At 50.0% G+C, this 11,588-nt stretch overlaps 4 protein-coding genes across 4 annotated transcripts; 2 read left to right on the top strand and 2 right to left on the bottom strand.

Moving 5' to 3' along the window:
- Window positions 1-511: 511 nt before the first annotated feature.
- PFICI_08432 (Mitochondrial phosphate carrier protein 2) lies at window positions 512-1,558 on the top strand (the record flags this gene model as incomplete). Its single annotated transcript, XM_007837013.1, has 3 exons — window positions 512-605; window positions 675-1,483; window positions 1,535-1,558. 3 exons carry the CDS (start codon window positions 512-514, stop codon window positions 1,556-1,558), a joined length of 927 nt encoding a protein of 308 aa, XP_007835204.1.
- Window positions 1,559-2,998: 1,440 nt separating this feature from the next.
- Window positions 2,999-6,698, top strand: PFICI_08431 (uncharacterized protein; the record flags this gene model as incomplete). Its single annotated transcript, XM_007837012.1, has 5 exons — window positions 2,999-3,080; window positions 3,164-5,280; window positions 5,422-5,833; window positions 5,887-5,995; window positions 6,050-6,698. 5 exons carry the CDS (start codon window positions 2,999-3,001, stop codon window positions 6,696-6,698), a joined length of 3,369 nt encoding a protein of 1,122 aa, XP_007835203.1.
- Window positions 6,699-7,104: 406 nt separating this feature from the next.
- On the bottom strand, window positions 7,105-7,485 carry PFICI_08430 (uncharacterized protein; the record flags this gene model as incomplete). The annotated part of the gene is made up of 1 exon (XM_007837011.1): window positions 7,105-7,485. One exon carries the CDS (start codon window positions 7,483-7,485, stop codon window positions 7,105-7,107), a length of 381 nt encoding a protein of 126 aa, XP_007835202.1.
- A 681-nt stretch (window positions 7,486-8,166) lies between these two features.
- On the bottom strand, window positions 8,167-10,300 carry PFICI_08429 (uncharacterized protein; the record flags this gene model as incomplete). Its single annotated transcript, XM_007837010.1, has 2 exons — window positions 8,167-8,190; window positions 8,252-10,300. 2 exons carry the CDS (start codon window positions 10,298-10,300, stop codon window positions 8,167-8,169), a joined length of 2,073 nt encoding a protein of 690 aa, XP_007835201.1.
- Between the last annotated feature and the right edge of the window lie 1,288 nt (window positions 10,301-11,588).

Below are 11,588 nucleotides of genomic sequence, written 5' to 3'. Positions count from 1 at the left end.
GACAAAAGAGGTGTATTATTACAGAAAATTCGGATGCGGAGCTGAGCAAGACGTCGACCATGTTCTCGATCATGACCGACACAACTACTGTACTGACTATGACGATGCTTGCTGCTAGTATGATAGACCCAAATCCAGTGACTGAGATGCGTCGTTTAGCCAAGGATATCTGCTGTCGGACAAGGGTAGGTGTAGGGTAGTTGGGTCTGGGCTGAGTAACGGACTGGTGCAGTGACATCATTATGCCGTTCTGGGAGCTGTTCCAGCGTCGCTCCCTGGATCTAGTCAAAGAGAGCGAGCTCTAACGCGAGCCCGAGATAACGGACCTGTCGGATCTTCTAAACCTGTAGGTATTCAATAATTGCTTGTGCGCATTTCGAGTATATTTGCAGGCGATTGATTTCGTTGTTTCTCATCCGCTCATCTTGTCTGTAGATTTACAGTGTTTGATCCTGTTGCCAGACCCATCTCCCCTCCTCTACTTGCCCAGCCCGTGCAAACCGCATCCAACATGTCGACAAAATCAAAGAGCAGCGCTCCTGCGCAAAAGATTGAATTGTTCTCGCCTACGTATTTTGCAGCATGCACATTAGGTGGTATCATTGGTAAGTTCTCTTGCTGTTGATTGAGAAACTTCTCCTCCAGCGCAACTGCTAACCCGAATTATTTGCCAGCTTGCGGTCCGACACACACCTCCGTCACACCCCTCGACCTGGTCAAGTGCCGCCGTCAAGTAGACTCCTCTCTTTACAAGTCTAATATCGAAGCCTGGAAGAAGATCTACAGTGCTGAAGGTCTGCGGGGCGTCTTCACCGGTTGGGCTCCTACCTTTGTGGGCTATGCATTCCAGGGTGCCGGAAAGTATGGTTTCTACGAGGTCTTCAAATATTACTACGGCGAACAGCTTTTCCCGAATGCCCCCAAGACTATAGTCTATCTGGGTGCATCGGCATCGGCAGAGTTCTTGGCCGATATGGCCTTGTGTCCATTCGAGGCCATCAAGGTCAGAATGCAGACTACCATTCCACCATATGCCAAGACCCTCCGCGAGGGATGGAGCAACGTCGCTCAGAAGGAGGGCGTGTCTGGCTTGTACAAGGGTCTGTATCCTCTGTGGGCGCGACAAATTCCCTACACCATGGTCAAGTTTGCAACATTCGAGAAGGCCGTCGAGATGATCTACAAACAAATGGGCAAGCCCAAGGAGTCATACAACACCCTCCAGCAGACGGGCGTCTCCTTCTTGGGTGGTTACATTGCTGGTGTTGGCTGTGCCGTTGTTTCGCACCCGGCAGATGTCATGGTGAGCAAGTTGAATGCCGACCGGAAGCCGGGCGAAGGGGCCATGACTGCAGTTGGCAGGATTTACAAGAACATTGGTTTCACTGGGTTGTGGAACGGTCTGCCAGTCCGTATCTTCATGATCGGCACCCTGACTGCCTTCCAATGGTTGATTTATGATTCCTTCAAGGTGTACTGTGGAGTAAGTTTACATGGGACTGCGTGTATGAGATCATTTGCTAACATATTCCAGCTTCCTACAACTGGTGGACACTAGATATCTCATGAGTTACGACGAAAAGGGATGGCGTTTCAGGCTTGATTCGGAGTTAGGCTTTTCTAACTGATTCAACAAGGCATCAGCGTTTTTCTTGAACAGTTCCCTCCTGCTACATAAATGCTTTAATTTGACTGCGTGCACAGTCTACGTAAATTCGGTTGAGACCTTGCGGTCAAGTTCTCGGCACTGCTTCCCTTCAACACTTGCGCCACTGCCTTGTAGGAGCCTGCACAATCTCATTCGATTGCTGGCCCTCGCGGTTCCCAGGGCAGCCGACATTTGGAGTCAGTTTCTTGCCCTCTTCGTCAACGTCAAATCCTAGGTCTCAAACCAAAAGGTAGAAAGGTATCGTGGTGACTCCAGGGCATCTCATTGCTTCCTAAATTACCTTGAGCATAGACTTTCGCGATTGTTGCTCTCAAAAGCCCATGTACCCTTCGCCGCCGGCCAGATTGAAAGGTTGTCAGAGATTCAGGTCTGATTAGTCAAAGCCGAGGATCACGAGGCAAAATGGCCAAGTATGAAATTCAAATCCGGGAACCTTGGCACAATAGTCTGTTCACTGCTGAGGCATGTTATTAGACAATTTTGATAACAGCAACAGCACTTACATTGCCAGAAGTTGAAGCACGAAACTTGCCCTCTATAATGGGCCAATCAGCGGATAGCTTTTGTCAGGAAGCCCGCTGTCGGAATGCTAGATAGGTTTTTAGGAACTCGGACGGCGACTATTATCCATGTCAGAATTAAGCTATGGTATATCAGTAATTGAAAGATTTGTAATCATGGAATTCTTATATCGTGGTTTTGCGTCGCGGCAATTAACGACTAATCTTGTGACCTAGTCCAGATGTTGAGAGGCGCCTTGCACTCTATTCCGGCAGCAAGGACTGTAGAGTTGCTCGAATGTGACAATTGTAACATGTTGAAGAAGTGGTATTGTGTCCTCTTCGAAGGGCTTGAAACACACTTTGGACGATTGTCTAAGGCTTGGTGGTCTCATCATTTTGAGGTACTGCTGGTAGCCAAGTTTGAGACTTATCTGCTGCAATCAAAATATACATTACCTTCATGTAGAAAGTCAGACCCAAATCAAATCGGCAAACGGCGCTAGGCGAGAGCTATGCCATCATCGCCCCGAGATGCCGGCCCACGCTACCTTCTTACCTACCCCAAAGGTTTCCCCTGCTAGGGTCTCGGCTCCAACAGCTTGGGAGTTGCATTTGGGCTTGGGTCAAATGACATTCACTGCTACAACTCCGTACTACCTACACCAGCTTGCAGCAAACTGGGACAAATCTTTCCCCTTCAGATGAGGGCGCAGACATAACGAGTCTTGCGAATAGCGGCGGGCGCATCTATCACTGCAGCCGCTTGTGTCTCATGCTTGTTGCCAGTTGATCATCGGAGCAGCCATCTCCGAGCTGGCAATTCGCCATGCTCTCCGCCTTCACAGCTCGGCCCATCATCGAGCTTAAGCAGCGCGACAAGTCAAAGATCGAGACAATCCTCGCATACGGTACGTCAGTTCCTTCATTTGCATCTACTTGCCTCCTGATTCAATCTGTCCGTCCGCCTAAGCTAATAGAAATCGTTCCCAAGGCGATCGGGTCCTCGTTGGCCTCAACACCGGCGCCCTACGAATTTACCGTCTCAACAATATCTCCACAGACGCTGGCAACGTTAATGGTGGCAACAACAATAACGGCGTCGCGTCTGCGACTGGAAGCTTGCCAAACGATACAGACCAACCGAAACACAAAAGTAACCCAAAGGCAACAGATCTCTTGCGCGAGGTCGAAAAGTTCTCAACGCGCCCAATAGAACAGCTAGCCAGAATCAAGGAGGCCAACATTATCGTGTCACTATCTGCCTACTATGTATCTCTCTACGATCTATCAAGCTACGAGCTTATCGAAACTCTCGCGCGTACGAAGAATGCAAGTTGCTTTGCCGTAACCAGTAACATTGTCAAAGATGCGGCGACAGACATCCCCGAGATCATATCCAGGCTGGCTGTAGCCGTTAAGCGAAAGCTGTTGTTGTGGAGTTGGCATGCAAGCGAGTTGAGCGATGAGGTCAAGGAGATCGTCCTGCCCGAGGCTGTGCGCTCTGTAACATGGGCAACCGCCACCAAGATCGTTTGCGGAATGAATGCCGGATACGTTCTTGTCGATATCGATACCTTGACTACAATGGAGATCAACGGCTCGGGCGCGGCATCTGCTGGTGGCCAGGGCAGTCGCTTTGGTGCAGCCAGCATGGGTTACATGGGACTTGGTGGCTACATGCCGAAACCCTTGACCGCCAAGTTGGCTGATGGCGAAATGCTCCTGGCAAAGGATGTCAGTTCACTCTTTATCGATACCGAAGGAAAACCCCTCGATAAGAAGCAAATACCATGGCAGATTGCTCCAGACAATATTGGCTACAGCTATCCCTATATTCTAGCACTGCAGCCACCCTCCAAAGGCTCACTCGACGTCTGGAATCCGGATACATTGAGCTTGATACAGAATATTAGCTTACCTGGAGCTGTTCAGATGCACTTCCCTCCACCGACTGTTAGCCTTGCCCATGCTGGGAAAGGCTTTCACATCAGCAGTGATCGAGCCGTGTGGAAGATGGACGCAACTGACTATGACTCGCAGGTGGCGGAACTCATTGAGCACAAAAAGTACGACGAAGCTATCAGTGTACTTGGAATGCTGGAAGATGCTCTGCTGAAGGACAAGGTTGCAACGATGAGAGAGGTGAAAATGCGGAAAGCCGAGTTGCTTTTCCGCGCCAAAAAGTACAGGCAGAGCATGGATTTGTTTAACGAGGACGACGTCTACGCACCTCCGGAGAGAGTACTCAAATTATTCCCGCGAGCAATTGCCGGAGAATTAGCCGAGGAAGTGGCCCGGGAGGAGCCTGTATCAGAGTCCGAACAAGAGGCACAGGAGGCGGAGCAAGAATCTGCCGATGAAGAAGATAAAGCCAATGGCGAGAAGTCATCTGAAGACGAGTCTACTCCAGCACATGCTGCATCGCCAACGCGGGGTGGAGGTTTCGCGAGATACTGGCCGCTCGGCGGCGGGGCCAAGAAAGCAGATTCAGATACGGCTTCCATCATGTCGAAAAAGGGTCATGTAGTCGACAAGGACACAGAGACTGCAAGTGTCAAGGGATCAAGACATCCTTCGGAAACAATCCCAGCCGCGAACTCTGTGCTCGAAGGGAAAGACCTGATGGAAGCCGCCGGAGAGCTCAAGTTCTTCCTCAATGGAGCCCGCGCTCGGTTACAACGCATACTAGATGTGGAAACCGGAAAGCTGAAGAGACAGTCTTCTTCTTTATCTGGGACCCAGCCTGAGCAGCTGACAAATGAGGATCATGCAGCAATCAACAACATGAGTGCATCGTTCCTTGTTGATACATCCAAGCTGGATTCGGACCAAGCACTTGAGGAATCCATCAGAGCAACTTTCACACTGGTCGATACTACTCTGTTCCGCGTGTATATGTTATCGCAACCAAATCTGGCAACCCACTTATTCCGAATCCCGAACTTTTGTGATCCAAAGGTGGTCAACGAGAAGTTGTTGCAAACTCATCGGTATAACGAACTGGTCGAGTTTTTCTACGGCAAGAAATTGCACAAGGAGGCATTGACGCTTCTCCGAAGATTTGGCATCGCCAATGAGGGACATGATCATGAAGAAAAGAAAACCTTGGTCAGCACATTGAAGCGAAGACTGGGTGCAGGCAGCGAAAAGGCTCACGATCATGAGGATGATGAGCATGCCAATGAGCATGCTCATTCCAATGGCGGCACAGAGGAGATCCCCATCGATTTTAATCAAGTCCCAGATCAGCTCCGCGGTACAAGACGTACCATTGGTTACTTGCAAGCATTGCCGCCCGAACTTATCGATCTCATTCTCGAGTTCTCCGAATGGGTCTTGCGAAGAGACCCAGATCACGGCATGGACATATTCTTGGCTGACTCTGAGAACGCTGAAACGTTACCCAGAGATCGCGTCGTGGAATATCTTGCTGCTTTCGACGAGAACCTCGAGCTGAGATATTTGGAGCACATAATTGATGAACTGGATGATGCGACGCCAGATTTCCACAACAGAGTCGTCGAGCTCCGGATAAAGAAGCTTCAAGAGCAAAAGGAAGGCGATGATAGTATCGGCGAGGCATCCGAAAAGCTTGTAGATTTCCTCAAGAATAGCGAGCAGTATGGCCCAGGCCCAGCGTACAGACTAATTCCTAGAGACGGTGAGTTTGCTTCCCCCCTTGGTGGAGCCTCTGTCAAGCTAACCACAACTCAGATCCGCGCTTCTATGAGGCATTGGCAGTCGTGTTTAGCAAGATGCACCAAGATAAGCAGGCCCTAGAGGTTTACGTCTTCAAGATGAGGGACTACGCCAAGGCCGAGGAGTAAGTCACAATGATGAAAGCTCATTGATATACACTCGCTAATTCTACTTCAAGATATTGTAATCGTGTACATAAAACACGGCGGAATTCATCCTCTGGAACATCGCCAACAGTATCCATATTCGGACGCACGTCTCGTCCCTCCTCATCCCAACAACGCTCAAACGAGGAGCCTACAGACCAAGACGATCCAGACTCGCATCCTTCAATCTACCACACACTCCTAGGTCTTTACCTTACACCACCTTCTCCGCATGAACCGAATCTGGAACCTGCTCTGGACCTGCTCTCCAAGCATGGTTCTCGTCTACCTGCATCGTCGACAATCTCTCTTATACCAGACGATTTGCCGGTCAAGGAATTGGAATCCTACTTCGGTAGTCGTATTCGTGCGGCCAACTCAAGACTGGCAGAGAGCCGAATTGTGGAGGGAATGCGCAGGACTCTGCTAGTTGATACTCAGGCACTTCTCTTGCTTGGCGACGGGATGCCTGGGGGCCAGGGTGGAAGGAATAGGAGAGTTGTTGTTGGAGAGGAGCGCATTTGTGGGGTTTGCCATAAGCGATTAGGAAACAGTGTTGTCGCAGTCCTGCCCAACAACAGTGTCGTCCACTACGGTTGCCTGAACAGAGGCGGTGGGAGGCGACCAACGAGCACAAGTGGTGGGAGAGTCACGGCTGGCGCTTGGGGTCGAAGTTCATAAACTGCAATGGCGTTCATGAAGGCTCGCACTTTGGCGTTGCAGCATATACACATAGCATTGGTGTCTCGTGTTTATCCAATTGGTTTCGTGGTGGGAGAGACGGAAATTGGAGAAGTCAATTATACCCAGTCGTAGAGAGAAATCGATGCACAATCCTGTCGTTGCTTCAAACGCCTTTTTAGAATGCATGCTCTTGACCAAGCTCTCTGGTGGACTTGCTCGTTCTCCGCGAGGGGTGTTGGAGTGGTTGGGCGCCATTTGAAGCACTTGTCAGTTGTTGAACTGACAGCCCAAAGGATAAAGCGGCCAAGTGAGAGAGGGTGAATTGACATTCCGCGGCCACTACCTTCGCCTTTGCAATTGGGCTGGCGTTTTTCGCTTTGTGCAATTCCACGGAATTCGCCCCTCAATCTTCATCGACAACCTCTTCTCCGTAGTTCTGCTCCTCTGCCTCCTCGTCAATCTCGGTCTTGCCCTTCTTGCGCTTGTTGTTTTTGGCCCCAGCTCCAGTGCCTTGGCCGGCGGCTAGGGCAGCCTCGGCCTCGCGCCGCTTGTCGTCCTCCATTCGCGAGGTCAGGGCCTCGTTGATCTGGCTCTGTGTCTGGGTCACGGCATCACGTAGGGCGCGAAGATAGGCGGATGGCGGCTCCGACGAGGACGAGGACGATGGGATGGCAGGTAGCGTCTGTGTCAGTGTAAAGGGCTCTGCTGGCAACGTCGTCGAGGCGTTGGTATATTGTGCCTGAAGGGCGGGTTGTACCGGCTTGCTCTCATCTGCACTGGTCATGGTGGGCGAGGCTATGATGGAGCTGCTTATTTTCGTAGGTTTCCACGTTGGAAATAGTGCTGAAGTCTCCTTTGGTGAGGTGAAAAGGTTGCAATGATGCTCGGGTAGAATCACACCTGCTTAGGGTCCTGTAGGTAATCATGGTAATTTTTATCTTATCGTTCATGGTGGGGTGAATGCGGGGTCGTGGTCTCCAAGGTATGTAGGTATGTATGTATGTCAGGTAGGCGCTGCAGTGCATGTGTACGGACGTATCATAGCACATTATTCAGGTACCGTCAGCCCGTATTATCTGTGCAAGATCTGGATTCCTTGTGTACATCCGCCGGCCACTTATACTACTCCTTGTAAAATACTTTCTTTCAACTCAGTCCCTATTCTTTCCCTGTTCAACATGATTTAGTGATTCCCCATACAATTTTGGAAACGCATAACCGATATTTGCCCATCATATCTTGTTCATCGTCGTCTTTTCGTGTCGCACAGGGCACAACTGGTCCTTTCCCACGCCTCAAGCGTGAAGACGAATACATCTTTCCTGTAAACCATGAAGATGTGAAAATATCACGCTTTAATATCACGGCGCAAAGTCTTTGCATCTTCACTGCATAATCCCTCCTTCATCGTCCGAAATCAAGATGGGACTCCTGCTGACACAAACACTAGGCGACTTGGTCAAGTCTACAATACTATAGTGCCGCGGCTCTACCAGCTGGTCGGCATCGACACAAGACATGGGGCAGTCAATTTCCATCAAATCACTTACGGCGCTGTTCTTCCTCTCTTTGACGGCCTGACCCAAGTACTCTAGATCATCTTCAACGTCCGTCTCAACAACTTCGTACTCGGACTCCTCTTCGAACCTGCTTTGCTCCTCTACTGGCATTACGCGATCTTCGTCCTCAAGCCATTTCAACAAATGACTATACAGCACTCGGACAACGCGGGCAGGGAAAGCATTTCCAATCTGCTTCTTGACATTTTGCGGATGGAATTCGTACCAAGCTGGAAAGCCATTCATGGTTGCGAGTTCTCGATTTGTAAAGTCCCGTCTCCCGCTGTAATGATAATTGCCAAAGCCGCCATGTGTCGTGATGCATCGAGCAAGGGGGATGCTCGGATCCCAGTGGTCTTTGAACCGCACATGCTTCTTCTCGTGCATGGTGGCATTGGGCGGGATCAGCTTCATTGCATCCTTGACTGTCGTGAAAGGCTTCAAGCCGCTACCGGGTGGCGGATTCCTTGCATGGGTACTGGCGGGAAACGTGGGCAGTTTCTCACCCGGACAAGCGCCTATCATGACCAGACGATTCCTTCTCGATGGTAGGCCCCATTCAAGGAGGTCGATAACCCTCCAACGGACTGAATAGCTGTACTGCGTAAACCCGTGCAAGAGAGCATTGAAGTAGTGCTCGAAACGGGGATGGAGAATGCCAAATGTCTGCTCCAGCGTGAAGATGCGCGGCTTGAGCTTCTTGATGAGCTCATGACAGGAGAATAGGACGGCAATGTTGGCATCGTCGTTTTGTCCAGATACCGTGTGAGCAGGAGACCAGAACTGGCACGGAGGAGACAGGTGCAACACGTCAACATAGTCTCCTTTGCCGCCCCAGGTGAGATCTTCACTGATGAATTTCCATATATCTTCCTCTCGAAGATCGGTCTCGGGAAAGTTGCGGCGATGCGTGGCACACGCATGTTGGGCATTGTCGCACGCGACACGGATATGCAAGCCAGCTTGTTGCGCACCAAGGGACGTGCCGCCAGCACCCGAAAACATGTCACCCATGGTGTATCGCTGACCCTGGTCCTTTTTGATCCATGCTACTTCTGTACCTCCATCCGATTCGAGATCTTCGATGGCCTCCAGATCTTTGCGAGTATTGACATTGTATGAGCCACCACGGACTTTGTTCCCCCTCCATCGATTCAGGCGTGTCGTGTCACTGACTTGCAACTGGGCATCCAATATGTCTTCGGCTCTCAGGTGTGTAAGGACATAGTGACATGGCAATTGACGTGCTTTCCTGGCAGCTGTACTCTTGTATAAGAGACGATACTTCCAACGACACGCCAGCAAAGCCTTGTTTTCAATGTCTTCTATGGAGTGGAAAACGCCACCGAATCTATGAATTGGGAAGTCCTCGTTGGTGATGTGCAACTCCCTTTCTCTTATGACATCCGTCACTGGCACATCCACGGCTGCTTGTAACATGTCATCACGATGATCATTTTCATCGATTTGAAGGACGAGGCAAACTTCGTTCCGATAACGAGGAAGTTGTCCCCTGAGGAATCTCGTTCGTGTCAAGGGGAGACCGCGCAGCACGATGCCATCCGGTGTATCGATAATGTACTGTATCATGAGGAACGCAGCGTGGTAGAGTTGTCTAATCTCGTTGATTTCGACCAGCATGCCAGGTCGCAAGGATACTTCGGAAGGGTTATGTTGAAACACTTGAAGCTGGTCGGCTGGTGCAGGTATGGAATTGCGAGCTGGAGGAGCAGAATCTGTGCTGCTACCCCGATGTTCTTCTTGCTGGACCGCCTCGTCTTCTCCAGTCAGGTCAATGACGGTTTCAATACCTGGTAAGAGCTCCCTCTCGGCCGATTCTTCGTCGCGCCCCGGGGAGAGCTCTCTCTTGACATTCTGCAGCGTGATATCTTGATCGCTCTCGGGCAGTTCGAGAGCTCTGACAGAACTAGAATGGCGGGCCAATTGTGCTTCGACTGTGGCCTGGAATTCATCGACAGCAACCTCCTCATCTAGGAGGGGCGCTGACGCAGACTGGGGAGCTGTTTCTCGCTCCTCCATGCTGATTCACTATAATGATGGCCGTTCCAATGTAAATGAACGTTCTATCAGGTCGACGCTTTCATTTTTTGTTGGTGATCATACTACGCAAATAAGTCTTCCTTGCACGAGATAACCAAGAGTCTGAAACTAATATCTTTTCTTCTGATTGTAGAAGAAGCTGACACTTACATATCCTGCCTCTCTGGGAACAATGATATGATGGACATAAGATCCGTTGAAATTCTTTTTCCTTTCCTGCAACCGTGAGAAAGCACCTTGGCACCTTTGAACGCAATTTCAGGTAACTGTGTCACAATTCAATGAGTCCTTTCAGTACTAGTCGAACATGGTTTACGTGCAGAACTTTTGTGCATTGAAGGAGCATTTCAAAAAGCTGGCGTTGAGCCTTTTACAAACTTGAAAGGGGTTTTGCAAACGCTGTCGGACAATGCAAAGACATGAATCGCCTTGATCTTTAATTTGAATGCTTTTTTCTTTTTTTTTATTTGTCTAAAGACGTAGATATATTCGAAAGTTATCAAAGGGTAAAATTTGAGTCTTTGAAAGAGACAAGACAGATGACTACTTACAGACCTGCATATGCATCTCTCAACCCAAGCAGCCTATGGTGCTATAGCCTAGGGATGTATTATAGTCCGAAGCATGAACCATGCTGCAGCCACTTCCAGACCTTTAAAGATCTGAAATGTTAAAATATTTCGCTTGGGCAGCATGACACAATTAGATTTAAGCGTAAGTCATACCACGTGAGTATATCTGCGACCATGGGAGACGGTAGTCAAGGTCCGCCGAGCCGACCCGAAACAATGACTCTGCTCCAATGGCAGCACTCGTTTGCAAATTTGAAGGGATGCAACGACTGGAGAAAGTTGCAAACGTAGAAGCTTTGTTTGCCGCTCCTAGTTTATAGTGCCAAGAGTGATATGCCTGAACCCCTATGCAGTGGCAACCAGTCCGACATTGTCTCCAGCACCGATAAGCGCCTTGGCGAGCGGCGATGCGCCCCAACGAGTGCAACATGAAAAGACTTGGCTGCGGACGCTTTCGCTGCGGAGGGCAGCTGGTAAGAGCAACCCAAGGCGATTCTAGAAGGCCATATACACATCATGGTGACCACGGCGCTTGGCGGCTCTGTGCATACGATTGCCGTTGGAAATCGCCATTGTTGACGACGGTCACGAAAAGCCATGTCGCTTGAGAAGTTGAGAGCCTGGTCTTTTGTTCAAATGGGGGATTTCTCGCCCCCATCATCTGGTTTCAATCGAGACACCAAAGGCTGTGAAAC

The sequence above is a fragment of the Pestalotiopsis fici genome, assembly GCF_000516985.1.
Source record: "Pestalotiopsis fici W106-1 unplaced genomic scaffold PFICI_Scf_5, whole genome shotgun sequence".
Classification (NCBI taxonomy): domain Eukaryota; kingdom Fungi; phylum Ascomycota; class Sordariomycetes; order Amphisphaeriales; family Sporocadaceae; genus Pestalotiopsis; species Pestalotiopsis fici.
This window is presented reverse-complemented; position numbering and strand designations above follow the sequence as displayed.